This window comes from Paramormyrops kingsleyae, chromosome 21 (assembly GCF_048594095.1).
Source record: "Paramormyrops kingsleyae isolate MSU_618 chromosome 21, PKINGS_0.4, whole genome shotgun sequence".
In the NCBI taxonomy this organism is placed as follows: Eukaryota; Metazoa; Chordata; class Actinopteri; order Osteoglossiformes; family Mormyridae; genus Paramormyrops; species Paramormyrops kingsleyae.
The window spans coordinates 8,134,757-8,156,790 of NC_132817.1; the positions used below are offsets into that span (position 1 = coordinate 8,134,757).

Here is a 22,034-nt window from a genome sequence, read left to right on the forward strand (position 1 = left end):
TGCCCCCGTCTCGCCAAGCATGGGCTTTCAGTCTTATTATCAGGTTTATTTCTAGCACATGCACGTTGAGTTCCGGAATATACGGGATTCGTGAACATTTTCTTTCCATTTAATTTATCAATATTACATTTGAACGTCTGTTGACAGATTGGCAGCTCTATGCAAATAACTGGTTACAATTTACTGAACTAGATCAAATGAACTATATTATCAGAATTAGCCAACAGACAATTGATTATGAGAACACCATCGACTAATACTGTAATCTAGGTATTTTTTGACTTCATAAAAATCATCTTAATTCACCTTTAATCTGAAAATCAGCGTTACCTATTATTATTATTATTTTATTATTATTAGTATTATGGTACTTAATAGATGCGTATATTCTAACTGCTCAAAATACAGGGTGAACTAACAATATTACTGGAGTTATTAATTAAAAAAATTGAACTCACCCTGTAATTTTGTGTTGCGTCCACCAGATGACGCCATATTAACTTGTTAATGTTGCGCTTACATTCAAAAGAAGACGCTTGAAGCTGCTATTTCTTGAAGGAAACAACGGAAGTCTGGGTCAGAAGTCTGTTTTATTTTGTGGAAGTTTATTCAGACACCCTAAAAATGTTACTCAAAGACGAAAATAGTACGATACAGCCAGTGTAGTTTGCCTGCAAGTCTTACAATAACTTAAAAACGAAACTTATTATTCTCCAAGAAATACTCTCCGCAAAAACAGAATCCGCTCTGTTAGGAGCTACTCTAAAAATGAAAAGCAGGCTTTGAATTTTTTTTATTGTTTTAATGCAATGTCAGGCTGATAATAAATATCTTGCACTGCTATAATGAAAGAAAAGAAGCACACTTCCAGTTTGAGGGCAAAATTGGAATTTCCTGCACCCTTTAGTGCCTGAGTTCTGATTGTAATCTGAGGTGTGTCAAAGAGATTATGTGCCCTGTGTCACAGCACTGTGACATGATCTGGCGGTTGAAGTACGTTACTGAGTCTGGCAAAGACAGAAGCCCAGGGGATCACAGGAAACCAGTAGCAGGAAGCCGTCACGTTGTTAGGACCCTGCAAAACAACACATTAATATAGAAAATATGGTCTATAAAACCACTAAATTGACATGTTTCCCCATGGGGTGGTAAGATATTGGTCATGCAAGTTTGAATTGTGGGTACCTGTTTAATAATCTAAAATGTTACACATAGTTATGGGGAGGGGTGCAGGAGTGTGGGGGTCGTTAGGATGATTCCAAGGGCCCAATTTAATATGCTTTCATGCACCAAAAAATGTCTAACAGGACCACCAGTAAGGGGATTCATAAAACTGGAGCAGAAGTATGTGTGATGTTACTGCAAGGCTTTCAGATCTTGGGTGAAATACTGCCGTTGCACCTTTATTTAAAGTTTGTAACCATATTTACTTTCAGAAATCACCCATGTGTCTAAATAAGCAGTGTGTAAACCCGGTGTAGCAAGTGTGCAACTTTTTTAAAGCACCAGCACTTAGGTGTATTTCTGTTATGACTTGGATGGGGTGAGGTGTGAGAAACAGACTTTGGTGTGAGAGTGAGAGAGCGCTTACTGGTAGCCTGTGGGAGCTGACCCACCCACAAACTCATAAACATCACAAAACAAGCCTGCCTGTTGAAACTTGGTTAATGGAATACAAACCTCACACAAGGAAGTCTCTACAGTAAAATCATGTCCATTAGACTACAGCCCACTTCCTCTTTCAAAAAATGTGTGTCTAGGAATCACTGCTTGCATCTTAGTTACTAAAAGACGTACTTACTTCTGTTTTCTAGAGTTAAGCCGGAAGGTCTTTGGTATGTTCTAGTAAGCAGGATGTGTAAGGATCTTGATCTTCCAGAACTGGATAATTCCCTAAAGAGTTCTAAAGAAGTAAATTTGCCAACTGTGGCAAAAATTTAAACATATCATCTGGCTAACGTGCAAAACACATCGTAATCAGCCTAAACTGGAACATTGCTTTTTTTGCTGGACAAAAGAAATGTTTTGCGAGATCTTTGTTTTCTACCGTGTGAATGATGTGATGTGATGATGTTAACTCAGAGTCAGGAACCTAAGCCCTCACACAGTGCACGATGGACCTCCTGGTAGCAGCGTGCTGTTGATGTCCCAGGTGACCTGATTCTAGTTTGGTAACTGTCAGCACCCCCTGTGCTCTGCTTGGAACGCACCAGGCCAACCTGGCTGTTTTTTTGTTTTGTTTTAGAGGCAATGCTGAACTGAAAAGAAGCACCGTCACAAGCTTTGATGCTTACCGAGTGAACAGACATATGCATCTGCTAAATCTGAGCACATTAGGGACAGAGAAAGATCAAAAGACATAAGTAAGTTCCCAGAACAATGTGCACATGTTGGCTGGCAGTAATGTTGCTATGTCATGGAAACAGAGCTGATTCTGCTAACGGTGCATGTTCTGGGAGGTCATTAGCACTGCCTCGTGGTTGGGAACCCTCTACGAATGTAATCCTAGGGATCCTTTAACATGGTCATCCTTGCTTGGTGTGTGTGCCGTGGAATAGGAATATTTATTTAAATTTTGCAGTCAAATATTTTTTGTTTGTTTGTTTTATATTTAACCTCATAGAAAAGCCAATATTACAAAAAATAAATTATTTCCACTCAAAGATACAAATTTCTGTCTCGGCAGATGAATACATGGACTGGAAGGAGATTTGGCTCTGTCTTATAGGAACAGTACCCAGTCCACTTTCTGGGGGTTCTTGCTGGGTGGGTCAGTGAGCCAGTCCCTTAATGTGTCCTGGGTTTCTGGGTCATGGCCATACAGAATGTGATGTTCAGACCACCTGGAAATCGAGAGCAGATGCCTCTTGAAACTACACTTCAAACAGTAAACAAGAAACAGCACAACATCTATGTAGCTAACGACATGAGCTATCAGTGGCAGGGTTCCCCAGTGCTACGCCATCTGTATGCCGCATCAGTAGGGCTTCCAGCTCTCACGCATCTGGCATGACACTCACGCTTTCAGACTCTCACACTCATGCAAGACATCTTAAGGCAAATCTATATTATTCCATTATAAACCTAAGATTAGCTACATCAAAAAGATTTGGGGCAGTTTGCAAACCCTACAAGGTTATAAAACTCTTAGATACATGTAAATGTGTGTACAGACTTGAATTTAAAATCTCACTCCAACATGCAGTTGACCAAAGTTGGCAGCCCTTCATCAATGTGATTACAGCTTTGATATTGTCATTGTCTCCCCTGGTTGTTAGAAAGGCTGCTGTGGGAACGTGGTTATTTAGTTAGCTTTCCCACCCGGTCATTGTAGATTGGCACAACGGTAGCGAAATGTTAATGCGCCTGCACTTAGTTTATTTATCTGATGTTGTGCGTCAATGAATATAATGTAAGTACTGTAATTGTAATTTTCGTCCTACTTCGCGATTCTTTTTATGTTGTTTGTAAGACCGCAACTGCCTTATATTTTCATTGTACAGCGCTATGTTTATTTACCTTTTTGGGGGCTGTATGGTAGCGCGTTCGCTTTGTCTATAAAACCAAAAATGCGCCAATTCTCCGTCACATCATGGACGAGGAAAAAATAATTTTGGAGGTGGAGAAACACGGAATTGTGTACGACCCCAGACATCCTTTTTACAAGGATAATAGTAGAAAGGAGAAGGCGTGGAGTGAAACTTCAGAAGTTTTGGGATTTGACGATAAGTTGAATCTTCCAATTAACTATGTATATACTTGATTTTTAATGAAAGTAACCTGTAGGCCTACTGTGAAGTACTTGTAAACTCCTAATAAAGTGTTCAGTAACCTATATGGGAGTGACACATTATTTTATCCATAGAAACATAGATACATGTTATGTTAAATGTTATTCTCCGGTGGTCATGTGATCTCGCAAACCAGCTGCGCGCCGGATCAGATACCACAAACGCATCCAGTGTGAATTGGCGGACGGCCTCGGACGGAATGGGAACGCAGCGCATTCGCACCGCAGCGGATACGCATCCATGTAGATCAGGGGTCAAAAATAGACTTGATGCGCATCTCGACGGACTGCCGGACGCGTGACGGAACAGAGACGTAGCGGAGACGCAACGCAGCGGATCTGGTGTAAACTGATGCATTGACTTTATTGGCGGCGATTGCCTGCGGCTGCCGTGTCGGAAACGCACCGCAGCGGATACGCATCCAGTGTAAATCAGGGGTTAATCAGGGGTTACGAACGAGTTACGTTCTGAACGGCCATTCGTAACTTGAAATGTTCGTAAGTTGTTATTCAAGATCATTTTAAGGGTATACGCAAGTACAAATAACTAGGATGCTGAGAGTACACAATCCACGCTGCTGCGCTGTGGGAGTAGCGGCCAGAAGTCGCACTAGGTGGAAATGATGCGCAGGAAAAAAAAATTATGTTGCGGACAGGAAACGGGAGCCCAACGAACACAATTTGGACTTAGAGTCCTCTTCATTCGTATGTCTGAAAGTTCGTAAGTTAACTTAAAAGAACAGAAACCGTTAAACTTACGAAATCACAAATCAATCTGCCGGCACCGGCTAATGGCAGTCCTTGAAAATTTTTGTGATGCAAGCCGGTTCGTTAACATGAAAAGACTGGGAAACACTGTGCTAGCGTATCATCAATTTCGTTAAAAAAAATTTCAACTGACACACCTGTCTTTGGACAGCCGCTTGGTCCTCATACAAGCAGAGCGGTTTGTGTGGAGGTGTTGGGGGGGAAATGAGTAGGTGGTGAGTCACCCGCAAGGAAAACCCACTGCAGTTGATGAGCATTGATAAGCTAGAAAATGGCTGCTGGCTTTTTAAAACTTTGAAGGCATCATTCTTGCCATCGTTATCAATGTGCATCAAATAAAATGTCACGATATTTATGTGTGAAGATTTTGTTGTATTCTGTGCAATGACACTAAAGGAATTCTACTGTATTTTTTACCTGAAAAACACACATTCCTGAGTATTTTTTACAGCCTTTGGAACAGAGACTCAGGGGTTGCGCCAGACCCCAGGTGTTATGGGGTTGCTTGACTTTTCTGCGATGGTGCTGTAAAATGTAGGCTTTTCTTTTAACGTGCCGGTCGTTGCAGTACCCACTCCACAACGGGTACGATGAGATTCAGCATTAAACACAAGGCATTGTATTGAATTATAGCATCCCAACGTTCAGAATAATAAGAAGAAGTCAAAATAAATCACAGAAAATTCTTTGGGGTGCTCAGGGGGTGCTATGACTGTCTTAGGCCTAGCTGTGGCACCCCAAGCCCTTCCGGGCACTGCTCCTACAGAGACTACAGTTAACATTGACCTTAATAGATGCATGACTAATTAACTTAAACAAACAGTAAAGAATACAAACTGATTAGTGGTGTGTGTGTACTTTCCCAGTTTCACGCGAAACAATAGAATGCAGCTGAGATTTGGCTCCTTTACTCCACATTCAGCTGCAGGTGGCTGGAAGCCATAGTAACTTTGCTGTTCCATCTCCCATTGTAGTAGAGATTCAAGAACTAGGGATGGAAGATGGATTTCTGGACATGGTTAAAATTAGAGTGAACTTACAACTAGGCTTACTGGTCGCATGCACTATATTGCCAAAAGTATTGGGACACCCCGCCAAGTCATTGAATTCAGGTGTTCCAATCACTTCCATAGCCACAGGTGTATAAAATCAGGCACCTAGATGTGCAGACTGCTTCTACAAACATCTAGCTCAGTGAATTCAAGAGTGGTACCGTGATAGGATGCCACCTGTGCAATAAGTCCATTTGTGAAATTTCCTCGCTACTAAATGTTCCACGGTCAACTGTTAGTGGTATTATAAAAAAGTGGAAGCAATTAGGAACAACAGCAACTGAACCACGAAGTGACTGATGTAAAATCACACAACGCATGCTGAGGCGCACAGTGTGCAGAAATCGGCAACTGTCTGCAAAGGCAATAGCTACACACTTCCAAACTTTGTGTGGCCTTCAGATTAGCTCATGAACAGTGCGTAGAGACCTTCATGGAATGGGTTTCAATGGCCATGCAGCTGCATCCAAGCCTTACCTCACCAGGTGCAATGCAGTGTCAGATACAGTGTTGTAAAGCACACTGCCACTGGACTCTGGAGCGAGTGATGAATCACGCTTCTATGTCTGGCAATCCGATAGGCGAGTCTAACTGCGTTGTGCCAAGTGTAAAGTTTGTTGGAGGGGGATTATGATGTGGGGTTGTTTTTCAGGGGTTGGGCTTGGCCCCTTAGTTCCAGTGAAAGGAACTTTTAATTCTGCAGCATTCTAAGCAATTTTGGACAATTTCATGTTCCCAACTTTGTGGGAACAGTTTGGGGATGGCCCCTTCCTGTTCCAACATGACTGCACACCAGTGCACAAAGCAAGGTCCATACGGACATGGATGAGCGAGTCTGGTGTGGAGGAACTTGACTTGCCTGCACAGAGCCCCGACCTCAACCCAACAGAACGCCTTTAGGATGAATTAGAGCGGAGACTGTGGCCAGGCCTTCTCGTCCAACATCAGTGCCTGACCTCACAAATGCTCTCCTGGAAGAATGGTCAAAAATTTCCATAAACAGACCTTGTAGACAGCCTACCCAGAAGAGTTGAAGCTGTTATACTTGCAAAGGGTGGGCCAACTCCATATTAAAGCCTATGTATGAATGGGATGTCATTAACGTTCATGTGTGTAAAGGCAGGTGTCCAGATACTTTTGACAATATAGTGTATAACGTAGGCGATTGCCCCCCCATCCCCCAAAAAAACAATTAAGTCTTGTTCATGAAATGTACTTTCTTTACCTGAAATTAACATATGCTAAATACATAACTCACGTTAATTATCAGACATCCCACCCCTCTTGGAAATTCTGAGAGTCTCCTGCACATTGACAACAGCTCCTTGACACCCACGAAAGATGCTCAACATTGCGGAAATCTGTAGTTCCACTAGTCAGCAGCGGTAAATTTAGCCACCGAGTAGTACCGCCACAACCCCCACCCCACCCTGTAGGCAAATTTTACCACCATCATCCCTCCCCTAGTCGACAAATTTTAGCCTACTGTCGGCACCATAACTTCCACTCCGCCTAGATTTTTAATACCATTATACAGTCCAGACATCATACTACAGTGTACTGTATTTTCATGGTATTTTAAAATGCAAAGCTATTCCTATATTCACCTGTAAAATTTGCCTAGCCAGCACCACCGGGTTGTTGCTCATTTGCCTCCCTGAAGTCAATATGCTTGTGGTGGGTAGTTTGGAGTAACCGATCTCGGTCTGTCAAACTGAAAAGGTGGATAATAACTGTTAATTTCACTGCATTTGATAAAATATACGTTTTCATTACTGCTTGAAACGTTTGGATAGTAGGTTGACTTGCCTGTGCCATACTGTGGATGGCAATTTCATTCCCTGCAGGGTATGCTTCACATCACAGCAAAAGTTATGATGAAAATCAGGCAACAGGTTCCTCATTTTGTGCCAGTAGACAAACTGCTTGCAAAGTTGATCCACTCTGAGATAAGAGTCTGAAAAGTCAGTGTGAATTTAGCAGGGTTACCAACTTTGGCGTGAGATTTTCAGTTTGCGACAAGTCTATACACACATGCACACACATTTACATGTATGTAACAGTTTTATAACCTTGCAAATAGTGCTAACTACCCCGATGGTCTTTATATAGCTATTTTTAGGTTTATGATGGAATAATATAGATTTACCATAAGATTTCTTGTGTGACAGTCTGAAAATGTGTCACGCCAGATGCGTGAGAGTTGACACCCCTCCTTAGCACCCCTTTTGAGTGCTCTATATATTTATACATTCTTGATAATTAGAGTGAACATGCAAGTTCACATTAATAATTAGCTGACATTTGGGGGGTTAGTTGCCTGTATAAAAAGATTTTGCTGCATTACCTCAAAAATACCAAACTACATTCACAAGAAGTTTACAACACATCAATATATCGTTTCCAATGTATGGCCAGGGGTGTCAGATTCTAGGCCCCATGAAAGCATATTATATCGGGCCCCCAACCCAGAATAATCATATTATGTTCCAAATTTTTTAGGGCCCATGTCGCTTAGGAACCCTACCCATTGGAGCCCGCTGTGTCTCCAGAACCCTGCTCAGGGGAGCCCGCTGCGTCCCCAGAACCCTAGCCATTGAAGCCCGCTGTGTCTCCAGAACCCTACCCATTGAAGCCCGCTTTATCTCCAGAACCCTGCTCAGGGGAGCCCGCTGTGTCTCCAGAACCCTGCTCAGGGGAACCCACCATAACAGGGAAACACACCAGGGCTGAAGGTTACAAGACAGGGAGGAGGGAAGCAGGATGTCCAGTGTCACCTGACACTCTCCAAGATCTCTCTTTTACTCCAAACCCAGACTTCTGGACCAACACCTGTAAAAACACATTTCAAATAAGTACTAATACGAATATTCAGCTTATACAATACAAGGTCATTCACATGGTTCACCTAACCAGTAATAAGCTGTTCAGAATGTGACTGATACAGTCTGGTATATGCTCACAATGCCCTCTTAAGGTACAGGACACCTACTTACCTGCCTTCTGGCTTTCTGTACCCATGAATCTTTTTTTGGGACGAAATCATTAACTCATTACCACTTTTCCTGGGCTGCCTCATCCCTCTGTCACCGGTACTCTGTCTGCTAGGGGACACAACAGGATTCAGTCTAATAAAGAATCCACCAGACTTCCTCTCTTAGCTTTGGCTGTCACTAAAAAAATCATTCTTCTGAACTCGAAGACAAAAAAGTAAACGTCCTACATTGGAAAAACCTCCTACTTGATTTTCTCAGCTTGGAAAGTTTTCCCACCTCAAATAAAACCAAATCCCCAGTGTATAACTGCACCTGGGCCTCTCTTTTATATATACAATCTCATATTATTCAGTCTGATTCTGCCTGGTTTATATTATTAATATTATATATTTATTTATATAATTTATTTATTATTTATATTATATATTTAGATTATATCACTGAAAAGATAGATTTAGTTACATTACTCATTTATCCCCGACCCCACATGGTCCCCACAATGTAATATGTGTATGACCACATACTATATGTGTTTCCTTCTCTTATTCTGGCTCCTTTTATACACGTCTTGTGTCATTTGTACCTCAACCCCAGATTTGATTCTTGGTACATCTGTATACGTGTTTGTGTCTCCATTGTTTTGTAAATCACTTTGGTGTGTTAATAGAGAAAAAAATCACAAAAGAAGTAAAATTAAAGAATTAAAAACAGACAATAACACAACGAGCAGAGCTTGCAGTGGCAATCCCGAGAATTTCGAATAGCACTTGACTGGCATCATTGGAAAGCATAACGCATCGCGCACGATCCCTCGGGAAAACAATGGCTGTGAGTCGCCCAGGGTACAATTTTAATCATTCCGCAACTGAGCCGTCGGGAGGGTGAAGCCATTTTGTGCTGAAGCTTTAAAATAACGGCAGGGAGAAATCGAGACAGACACTGGCGCTTCCTTCCTGTGCTTACAGGCCCTATCGCGTTTCCTTCATCTCTCACCAGTAATGAAAATCCAGCAGCCTTTGCAAAAGCGCCCTTTAAGGCTGCTGTAACTTACCATCTGCCCATGCTATAATAGTTATCTGAGCATTGGCCAAAAGTGTTTAAACTCAACATTTAGCTTATGTGTCGCTGTCTTTTTTGCAGTTGTATTAACCACTCAGATCCACACTCTTAATGCAGTCTATAGCACGAAGCCCATCGACCCTTTCCTTTGGACTCCCAGACGTAACAGCAGCCATGAGGAGAGGGAGGCTGGACGCTTGCCAGATGGCTCTTTATCACTCCTTTTATGCGAACCTTAAGTGCCAGCGGTGAAGCCATTATTCCATGTCCTGCTTTCCGTAAACCAGTCACCCCCAAAAGTGTAATTATGTAGATATAAATAATAACCTAAGAACAGGGAAGCAGTTTGTTTGTAGCCTATATTTATTTATTTTTAAAAAGCTTTAAGATGCAGGAAAGATGACAACATCTTTGCGGGTTTTCACCATATGAGTTGTTCGTCGATTTCATTGCTAAATACGGTTATTTATCAGCGATAAAGTGTAAAAAATAGATGCAGTCGCGTGCAATGCAGGCTAGCTATAAGTGGTAGCAGTACTGATGGTTTAAAAATGACACAGTAGAGGATCACGAATGAAACATATATAAAAATCTGACGAATTCAAACTAATAAATGGTTTATTTTGGGGAATGGGGAGCACGTACCATTGTGCCGACACCTAATGTAATGAACAACTGCTAATCTGTCAACAAATCCTGCTGCTTCAACCGCATTCTACGAGTAGCGCAAGCTCACAATATACATTAGTCTAAAATCCTTCAATGGAAATACCTGATTTTCATTTACTGTACTCTCCGAATGTATAAACCCAATTTATTCTTTGGTAAATAGTTCTTTCACATTTTGTTACTCACACACAGATTTATTTTATGTTACGTGGTCTACAGATAAATTCTGTAGCCTGTTTAGATTCGGGTCAAAGTCTTCCAGTACAGATCTAGGGATTTATCACTTTCTGATTTTTTTTTTCAAAACCAATGTGTAAATTTACTATTTGCCTTTGTTAGTTTGTTTCGGTTTCTAACAAATGATTCATGACCGCAAGCATTTCCCTCACAAGCTGCAAATACTATTTTTACAGCTTCCCCTATTTTTTCTTTCCATGTAATTGGCTAGTTACTAATCTGTATGTTACCCAGAGGATTAACACAATGCGAGTACTCAAAACTGGGTTTAAGTTGGGTGTGCTACCAAATGACAGCCTAGTAGTGGCATCAGCTTCCAGGCGGTGAGTTAGAAGCTTGTTTGAAAAATCTTCCCACACGCGAGTCGGTGCCGATTCCGCCCGGATAGCGTGTGTTCGACGCGTAATAAAAGGGAACCAACGCTTCGCAATGCCGGGCACCAGCCAACCAAAAGTCGGCGTCGCTGTGGCAGGAAGCGAGATCGAGGCGAGGGAGCTGGGGGAGGGGGTCGGGGTGCTGAGGAGCAGAGCAGCCTGTCAGCCACACAGCAAGACCTCTGCGAGCCGAAGCGATATCGCTGCGCCGGTCTGCACGCCCGTGCCGCCACACAATAGTGGGAGCGACGTGAACGCGGGTTTTCGTATTTCGCTCAACCAGGAGCGGCGATTTTATTGTATCTTTCACCTCTGTGGTGTATTTATTCATAACCGATTTTAGGTCTTGATATTTTGCCGAGTAGCTTATATTTTTTGTTAATTGTAGAGACGGGATGGAGTTCTGGAGACAGTGCGCCTTGTGGCTCATTGACTGCAAGGTGCTGCCGCCGAACCACCGGGTTACATGGGAGACAGCGCAGGTTTTCGACCTAGCTCAGACGCTCCGCGATGGAGTCCTGCTGTGCCAACTCCTCAACAACCTGAAAGCCCAGTCCATCAACCTGAAGGAAATCAATCTGAGACCGCAGATGTCACAGGTAAGGACCTTCCTTACTGTGCCAGACGGCAGCTGTAAAATGATCAGATGGACTACACCACCGACTCACCGTTATAACCCTAGGGGCTTTATAATATAAGCTTATTTATCCCAATATATTAGGCCTACATATAGGAAAATATAATTATTTCTCATACAGAAAAGTACCGTTATCTGAGGTCAAGCAAACCCTTCCCTCCGTAGGTACTGGCAAAGCATGTCACCTTTCTCCGCGTTATAAGTACAATTAGAGTGTATTAGAGTGTATTATCGTCATACCATAATATGTTCTCTATGGCCAGCCATGCGTAATGCAATTACACCACAACCCTACTCTGTACTTTGTTTTACCTTAGTCTGTATATACTTTCTTACTATATAAAATTGCTTTCGGTCAACGCTTGTTTTGAAACGTTACAGATTTGTTTAAAAAGCAGTGCAGCCATATATTGTATCCATTTATTACATATATTGTAAGCCCTATATTTAAATATATCGTAATAATGTATCTGCATGTCATGGCCGTGTTCTCAGTTTTAAACTACATAGGCCTATGAAGATCCCAATAATGTAAATAATTGCAACTGACAAAACATTACTGTGGATGCTTTGTTAAATTTAATATGCACATTCATAATCAAGCAGTACTTTTTAAATTTTGAAGGAAAACGCCATGCAGGGATTAAATTACCGCAATAGCTTTGCACACACAACACATTCAGCTGTATAAAGAGTCAAAAGTTCTATGGAACGTTTCCTGTAGGGCCTGATGCAAGATATCAGGAGTGATCTGGGCAGCTGTAGTGGTTTAGCCGAGCACACGAACACGGACCACCCCGAGTTTTATATTAGACTCTACGGTACGTGGTAATTTTCTGTAAAACACAAACGGACACAGCGCACGGAAGCCGAATTTTGCGTGACAGACCATTGACATCCTTTAACAAACGTCTGGTTCGTTTTGAAATGTATAAAAAAGAAAAATATCTCTTATGTAAATGCGGTTTCTTTAAGTGTGACACACTGCATATTTACTATTCTGACACGTAAATCAATGTTTTCAACATTTTCTGCTTCTGTGTACTAATCCATTGGTCAAATTGTTGTTTGTCTATGCGAGTTGATTTACGGGATGCTTCATTTCCAAAAGAGACGCACTTATTTTATATGAACTAATGAGAAGCCAAAAAACACCATAAAATATAATTTTATAAATATAAAATTAAATATACCTTTGAGAATTTAGCTGTTAAAATAAAACATTACATTTTTAGCCTGCTTGTTTTCAGTGTTGTGTAATAGTTACATTTAGTTGCCTAATTATACAATAAATGAAACGTTTTTAAAATAAATTACCATCATTATTATTTGAAATTATAGTTTCAGATGACGTATTCTTGAGTTATAGTGTATATTGTATGTAGTACATAGGGCATATACTATATTAGATAATGTTATTAGGTATATTACTGTCATGTTCATAAAATAAATAAATAAATGTCAGGAAGTGAAACTGTAATTTTATAATGAATTATTATCGATTAATATCCGATATATTTTTGTACGGGCCCTACAGAAGCTTTGCCCTCCAGTAACAACAAAAATGACAAAAAGCTTTAGAGATACAAAACAACTATGCTGTCAGGCATCACATACTGGACTAGTGAGGGGCATTAGCTTCCTCGCTACACTGGCTGAGCCGTGGACGAAGGCATGGAGAGTGTCTCTGAGAAGCAGGAGGATTCATCTGCTGTCTCGCTCAACCAATGCAAACAAAGTTTGTCTTCCAAGATGTGCGACGTGAAATGGAAAAGGAGGCCATCTGCGAGTGCAGAGTAGGGAGGCATCTCTTTGGGGTCTCTCGAGGTTCCGTGAGGCTCTCACTCAAGCTGATAAGTCTCCTATCGCGTGTGCCAATGCATGAACAGGGATCCTGGATCCTTACCAGTGCCTTCCAGCTGACAGTGGTTTTTACTGCTCTCGCCTGCTCCTATCAGATCCGCCTCCCAGTGACTTGTGGCACACGCCAGAGGAAAGGGAGGTCCACCAGGGCTTGTAGATTAACTCCTGAAGTCTATAATGGACTCTGGTGTTGTATTCTTGAGAAACTTGCTACTGGACAGTTTAACTGGTGACATCATATCCTGCGGTAAAGTCTGATAGGTAAAGATGGTAATATAGTTGTTAGTGTTGATCACATTCATTCACAGTTTTTTGTTTTGTTGTAGAAATCACAAAGAGATAAAGATTTGATATCATGCATTCAGTATTTTGCTTGGCTAACCAGAATATCAGTGATGTTTTTAAGACAAAGTTTAAAATCAGCAGGATTCAGTTGTTCACTTTGGGATTTTAAAACTTACAGAGATGTTGCATCTGTCAGGCCTGCAGAAATTTGTGATCATCTCAGGACAGGCATCATTTGATTTTTGTCTTGCGTTGCCTGTTTAGTTTGTCAGGTCGACTGCCTGTTTAGTTTGTCAGGTCGACTGCCTGTTTAGTTTGTCAGGTCGACTGCCTGTTTAGCTCAGTTACTGCTGTACTTTCCTCCTCATTTAATTGTGGTTTTCTAGGCCCTGCCAGAGTGGATCGTGAGTTTCAGACAGAATCTGGAGAAACCTCTGTCCGTCTACACATTAAGATGAACTTAACACCACACATTGAGATCGAATGTCACATTTATAGACATACTGTAATTATGGCCACTCCGCTGATAGTAATCAAAACTGGTCCTAAGATCTCTCATGCTCTGAACTGGGTAGCAGTTTTGTCAGAATCGATGCATGTCAGACTTCAGACCTCTCTTCACCTGAGAAATGAAAGTGAAACTGAAGGGTGAAATAGCAAAAACATGCTTTCAGTGATGAAAGTGTTCTGCTATGCTGCATCAAAAAATAATGGTGAATACGTTGATGGATTTCCTCCATTGATTGGGGAGAATGACCAGAAACTTCCCAGAATGCCTCACTGCATTACGCACACATTCTTGCATCATCTTGATGAAAAATCGCAACATATTGCTAAAGCAGGCACCATAAAATGGAATAAAAAAAACATTTTCTAACTAAAAATCCCAGAGATGCTTTACATGTGATGTACTGATTTATTGAAAATCATATTTTAATATATGAATTTGATTTAAGTCAAAGTCAATTAGCTAAAATATTTTGGTCTTTTATTTCATTTGAAGATCCCAGGGGAAATTATTGCACCCCCTGTATACCTCAGCAAGTTAAGTTAAGCCGCAGAATGAGGCATAATGACTATGAGCAATTTGATTTTGATAATCTTGATTTTGTTTTAGTTGGTGAGCTTTGAATTAATTTGGCTGCAAATGAAAATTTATTGTACCAACTGATTTGTGCAAAGGATGTAACATCTGAGATTTAGAATTTATTCATGGATTAATATAAGAACCTTGGTAGATAATGTCCTGCTTAGATTATGTTGCATCCAGTGCTTTGAGATGGCTTTGCGGGAAAGAGAAAAGGTGTGTATGTGCGTGTGTGCGTGTGTATGTGCGTGTGTGTGTGTTTTGATGCTCTTGCCTAAGATCTACCCAGGTGTACCGTTTGCTACTTTCTGTATCCTTCTTTTTACCGTTCCTAACCTTAAAATATATGTGTCTCATATACAGCATTGCATGTAGGCTTAAATCACGCCACAGTGTTGCTGTAACTTTAAGGTATGTCATTCTTTTGTCTAATACAACTTATCAAAAAGTTTCAGGGTGATCCGTGATAACAGAGCACCAAGAATAGCAAGAGCGCCCACGCATTTTCTCTGCAAATGAAAATGCAGTGTTATGTTCATTGAGGTTAATCAGTGTTTGGATGACCGTGAAAGTCAGTGAGTTGCTCTCTAGTCACCCCAGTGAAGATGAGTTCGGTCTGGAGGTTGCCGTGGAAGCCCAGACGTAATTAACTGTGCCCTGATAAGACCAGGGAGAGCCTGCCAAGGGCAGAAGGGCGTCCTTCACTACAAACACGCTCTTCTAGTGAAGTGTCCCTGAGCATTTTGAGACTGAAATGAATATTTCCAATGCTGGCAGTCACCTTTGAAAAGATGGAGGACGTGAGTCAACCCGCTCATTGCCCGTCTTCTTTTGTGGTGCTGTGAATGGACTGTGCTCAGATCCATTCAGACTCAAGTGTCTGCAGAATGGAAAATAGTGTTTATTGCTCTCTGGGCCTTTAAACTAACAGACAAGCAGGTGACCAGGCTCTACATTTCTGCCGTGGTCCCCCAACGTTGGAATACTGACAGAGAAGGCTTTGTCGATTTTGAATTACTGAGCAATGTAATGGTTGAGAGGAAAATATGTCATGGATTGTGCTCCGGTCTCCATTTTAAGAATTGTGGCACAACAGCAGTTAGGAAATGGTGATGTGGTGTAATAGGGAATTTATTGACAGTTCACATGTGGTGTATTCCCCTTTATATTCTGTACTTTTGGCTGGGGGGATTCCACTTGGACTATCCCCCTCCATATTCCGTATTTTTGGCTGGGCGGCAATAAATATTGAGGGGGGGGGGGGTTCGAAGTCCTAATTGTACTACCTGTCTACATGACGGATTGGTAGGTGGGGATGGGGTGTTGTTTTAATGCAGAGCTACATGCCTGATGCGTGTGTTCTTGTGCATGCAAACACACATACTGTACAGACACTCACAGATTACGCATCTAAAACTTTGTGGGGACTCTCCATTCATTTCTATGGACATAACCCTAATCCCAACTACAACGACGACCTTAACCCCTAACCAGCCCTAACCTTAACCATAAGTAAGCAAACAAAACACAAGACCTTTGGCATGTTATGTTTTTTTGATTGCAGTAACACATTTTTATAAAAAAAAACTGAGTTTCCCCTTGTTGTGATCAAAAAAATGTCCCCACGCGGTGAAAATAACAGGTTTTTATCACATTGTGGGGTCGAGGGGCGTCATTAGAGGTTTTTGCCCCCCTAAAATGTATTTTAACTCCTCCAAATAAATGCATTTATTGACTTACGTCATGAATAGCTTTTTATATTATATATAATAATATTGTGTACAGTACATACTGTAATCAATCCAGACATAACGTTGCTTTAGTAAATTCACATTGCCAGCCATGTTTAGGGCCTGGGGCTAAGGGGTTGCACTAAAAAAGTGTAGCTTTAGTATTCAGCACAAGTTTGCAGTGGGTGGGATTTCTGCAGAGAAGTGTGAAAGGAAAAGGCATACTGTATATTGAGACTATGTTATAGCCAAAGCGGGAAATTTATGAAGCTTTACAAAACTTGATAATGTGAAAAAGAAAACTATACTTTCAAATAACCAATACAATAACGTTACACTAAACACATTTGGCAAAACAGACCAATAACAGGAGCTTCTCATGTTACCTCAGCATGTCTAAAATATCCTTTGAAAAACTACTATGAAAAATAACCCACATTATACCGAAATAACCCAAATCAGTATAATAACAATCTTTTATGTGTACAAGGATGTGTTTACTTCATACCTCTCTAAAAAAGATTTCATTCAAAAAGAACAACTGAGGTTATAGCCTATCCTCACAAACATTTAAATAAATAAATACATTTAAAAACATTTCCATTAAGTTTTAAACCCCAAGGATGACATGGGTTCAGCGATGAATTTTACCGTTGAATTTTACCTCAGACCACCTCCTGCCTTTTTCACCGAATTTAAAAGTGCTGTAGTTTGAGGTGTGTGTTCTCGTTGCTGGTAAGATCGAATGTGTGTTCCTTTGTCATTGCATATTAGAAAAAAAAAATCATTAATATTTATCTAATAACCCACTGCAAAATATGACATTTAGCTTGTATGTATTCAGGGGGCTGAAAGCCCCCTAATTTTCAAATCTTTTCAAAAGTGCTTAATTTGTAGGCATTCGTGAAATCATGGTTAACAACATGAACAATTTCACCCTCAGTGAAATTATGATTCATGATTTAATAGTTCTAGTAAAATGATACAACGACCCACTTTAAGATTTCATGCTAATCGGAGAGCGATTTATGTGCGTGAAAAAAAGCATTTGGTTCATTCACCTCAAACAGTTTTAGTGAAACTGTGGAGGGAAATAGCTTGGGAAATATTTTTTTTTATATATAAATAAGACGATTTATTTCATGAGATGTTTACAAATTATGCTGGCCCTGACACAGATTACTATTTACACGAATGACACTGCACATAATTTAGCTGTTCTCTTTAATCTGGATAGAATGTATTTCTTGAGATAAAACAAACAATCTCGTATTTTGATTTGAATGAGCATATATAGCATTGAATTCTGATACTTTTATTTTCCACTTATCGCGAGCTCCAGTTGTGACTCTACAGGTTAAACAAGTTCATCAATGAACGTTCGTCACATTCACTATATATAAACAGTATATTTTCATTTATCGTTGTTCAATCAGCGTTCCACTGCTTATATATATTAGTATATGCTTATATATATACATACAGTATATGGACACACACACACACATATATATATATGCTGGTACATACACACATATAAATATGGCCGCATGTGAGATGTCACAAACACTATTACTGAAAAAGTGGTCAAAATGAAAATGAAGTAGTTTCCTTTGCTGTTTGCAGATGTACAGCTATCCATTACACACATTTGCAAATCTGTTCAATGTCACCACTGAAGCTTTTGTGTTGTTTGCAACTGTTGGTTTCTCTAATCTTTAATAGAGCCCTAATTTTAAGCCACAGTGTAGTATATTGATATAAACTAGGGTACTGTGTCATCCTATATGTCATTTTGAAAATGCTATCCATTACACACATTTGCAAATCTGTGCAACGTCACCACTGAAGCTTTTGTGTTGTTTGCAACTGTTGGTTTCTCTAATCTTTAATAAAGCCCTAATATTAAGCCACAGTGTAGTATATTGATATAAACTAGGGTACTGTGTCATCCTATATGTCATTTTGAAAATGTATCGCTATGCCGTAAAAATTCAATATACCGCCCAGCATTAGTTGAGGGTCAAAATTGTTGAGGTGGGGAGGTGACAAAGCACCGAGTAAGCAGATAGTCTGCAGTGACACCCCTGGGGGAGATCAGTAGATCGGCTTATTTGTTTTAGGATGAATGTCTTTATAAAAAAATTCATTTGAAAAAAAATAAAAGACAGTGTCCTTAGTAGGCGGCAGTGAGGGGGCAACTGTAGCTCATTTGGGGGGCATGACTACCTCCCCCCCTCCTATGACACCGACCCTGAAAACCACAGGTGTATATTAAGGAAGTTTAATAACCTTTTCCTCGTCTTTGTTGTATTTGTTAAATGAACCACACAAATTACTAAAGAGCCATGGACTTGTGGAGGAAATTCGCTATAAGATGTTACCTCAGTTGCACAAATTGATTCCCGCAATTAATTTTCATTTGCAGCAAAGTGAAGTTGAAGCTTATCCTGTGTGTTCGCAATACATAATAAATTGTATCGTCAAGGTATATGGAGAGTTGCATAAGTCCATCCATCCATTTTCCAGAACTGCTTGTACTGATGCGGGGGGTCCCGAGCCACAGTAGAGACTCGAACCCTGGTCCCAGAGGTGTGCCGTAGTAATGCTAACCACTGCATCATACTACCCCAGTTGCATGCCAATTTACCAAAATCTGATTTTTCAGAAACAGTCAAATAAAGTACTTATTTAAATAAAAATGTTACTTTCTGATTTTTTTTTCATTATATTGCACTTGCCTTGTTGTGATTTGTCATCCAGAACATGCCGGAATGTGTGCATAATGCAGTGGGGCATTCTGGGTAGTGTCTTGTCATCATCCCTAATTAATGGAGGTATTGCATCAAGATATTCATTGTTTTTTTCCACACATTGTTTTTTCTCCTGAGCATCTTACACGCTAGCAAAAAGAGAGAATACTCTTGAGGGTAGCAGCAATGCACAACAGCGCCCTCAGTATTAACATTAATTAAGATATTTTACTGCATGTTAATATATTCTGGGTGTAGTTTAAAATGTGGAGTGAGCAAAGTTTTGGTCCCATGGAGGATGCACTGTGGCCTTGTACCCTATGCTGCCTGGGAAACTGCACCCCCCCCCCCACCCCCCATTACCCTGCTCAGGATAAGTTGAGTGCTGGATTTTTTTTAGATTTTTTGAAGCTGCAGCATTTGCTGAGTGTCTGGTTCTGTGTTTCAAAATCCAGGGATATCATTTGTATACTTGCAGCAAAACAAGGTGCTGTGGACGTGCTGAATAATTTAAACACCAAACCATTTCTGTGGTCTAAGTTCCTGACTCCTCTTTGTAAATAGGGGACAGATGCCATTGAAAATATGAAATATGTATTACTTTTTGGGGTGTTTGCAGTGCTCTTTCTTCTTGTGTAATCCTCTACCTGGAAGCATCTGAAATACATGCCTTATTAGGAGGTTGACATGTTTTGAGACTTTTACATTCAAGGGATGGAAAAAGCATCAAATGGATGCCATTGGATACATTTTTTTATATACAAATCGGCTTGATAATGTATGGTTATATTGATTTTCTTTATTTATTGTAAATTTGGACAATATACTTTGCCGTAAATTGGCAGGACGAACAGATCAGGCAGTGCCAGAAAAAGTAATGTGACGAATGCATGCTTAAAAATGTGGCGCATGAAGAGACGGGCAAGGTACAAATCAGGCAGGTGCTATGCATTGGGATCAGGTATTGACAGTCAGCAAAGCCATACCCACCTTCACCATGTCAGAAGGAGGCCAGTGAAAGACAAATACAGCGCAAAGGGATAGTAATATTGCAAAGCGCAACACACGTACTATAAAGAAAAATGAATGCCAAAAAAGGGAAAATGCAAAGAAAAAAGAACTACATGATTCAAAACATTTGGCAAAGAAAAAATCTCTCAACACATCATTTTTGTTTGCAATACATGTTTGTGTTTGTGGTACACATATCTGTTTGCAGAGCTATGTTGCTGTGATTTCAGCTCATTTTACATACATTTCACTTTCAAACAACCTGGTTTTTAAATACTTGAAATACTTTTTTTTTTTTTTTTTACATTTCAGTTTTTTCAACCATTGATTTTTTTTCTCTTCCGGGGCTCCATTTGTATTTAGTCAATTTGTAATTCTGGTTTTTTTTTTGTTTGTTCTTTCTTTTCGTTCTTGTGAAACAGTTCAGCAGAGGAACACAATAGCACTAAAATGTTATATATTGTCTTTTTTTTTTTACCTGAACAATCTAATTTGTTAAATAGGGATTTGGATATTTAGTCAATTTGTATTTTTTCTAAGAAGTTTTTTTTTTTTAACATCTTATGATGTTCAAGAGAGATGCACTTTTCAGAGATGTGTTCCAGTTGGGAAACATTGATGTGAATAAATAAAATCATATTTCATTCTGACCTTCTGTTGTGACTTTTCAAAAGTATTTTAGGGAAATTTTCATAAAAATCGTTGTATATATCTATACAGTGACCTACAACATCGAGGTATCGTCTTTCAGCGGTATCACCCAGCCGTACATTGGACCCTAGAGAGTGTCCTCATTATTGGGGTCAGCAGTCAATTCGCAGCTGTGTCCTGTTTGTAAAGCAGCACTCTTGACTCGAATCGGCAGGGTATGCTGGCTTAAGGTGATTTAAAGTTTTCATTTAAAGTGCGACTCAAGGCACGGGCAGAGAACAGATTCTCGAGAACGGGCAAGATGGTTGGCTACTGATAAATGCTTGTTATGGTTGGCCACTGATAAGTGCTTGTGAACAGTAACGTCAGGTTGAGGCCCTGCTGACCATTACAGGATAAATGACAGAGAGAATCTGTGGAATTTGTCTACCATGCCTAATAATTGTTATTGCTTAGTATTGAACAATTCTAAGTATTGTTATTTCTTGCCGTGATTCTGTTGCTGTAGAAAATGGGTCTCCAACCTTTTTCACTTTTGTTACTGCCATATTGTGTCCTGGTGAATCATGGTTTATAAGCACCTTAGGACAGGCTTGAGGCTGACCTTGATGCTGTAGGGGACAAGTGGCCATGCAAGAGGGGTGGATGGTTGTCAACATTGATTTATTTCTTCCATTTCACTTGTTGTGAGAACATTAAAGTGCTCTGGCCATTTAGATATCCCATCTGGTCAGGAGTGTCAAAATGGCTTCTTACATGTTTGTTCGGGTATCTGAATGCTGTTGATTTGCAAGCCAATGTTTGAAACCGTCTTAAACATCTATCGGCCAATTTGAATCATTAAGAACTAGTAAATAGGAAATGAAAGCCTCTTCTGATTTAAGGCATTGCACTCATCCACTAAGTTAGCAAAGTCTTGCTGTGCTGAACTTTCATTGTTCTTACCTGCACTGATCAGCCGTTCCGGTGAGGTTAAGTTCTGTCCGCGGCTGTCTGTAGGCTGCGTTGACGTCTTACGGAGTTTCAAGGCGTTAATGTCATGGCTCTTTCAGTGTCGGAACAAGTGTAATCA

At 40.3% G+C, this 22,034-nt stretch overlaps 1 protein-coding gene across 1 annotated transcript in view; it reads left to right on the forward strand.

Annotated features, from left to right (window-relative positions):
* The first annotated feature begins 10,827 nt into the window (after positions 1-10,827).
* Positions 10,828-22,034, forward strand: part of vav3b (vav 3 guanine nucleotide exchange factor b) — a 46,871-nt gene continuing 35,664 nt past the window's right edge. Inside the window, exons 1-2 of the mRNA XM_023822284.2 lie at positions 10,828-10,894; positions 11,334-11,544. Coding sequence (XP_023678052.1) covers positions 11,341-11,544 — 204 coding nt within the window. The 5' untranslated portion in view covers positions 10,828-10,894; positions 11,334-11,340. The remainder of the gene's footprint in view (positions 10,895-11,333; positions 11,545-22,034) is intronic.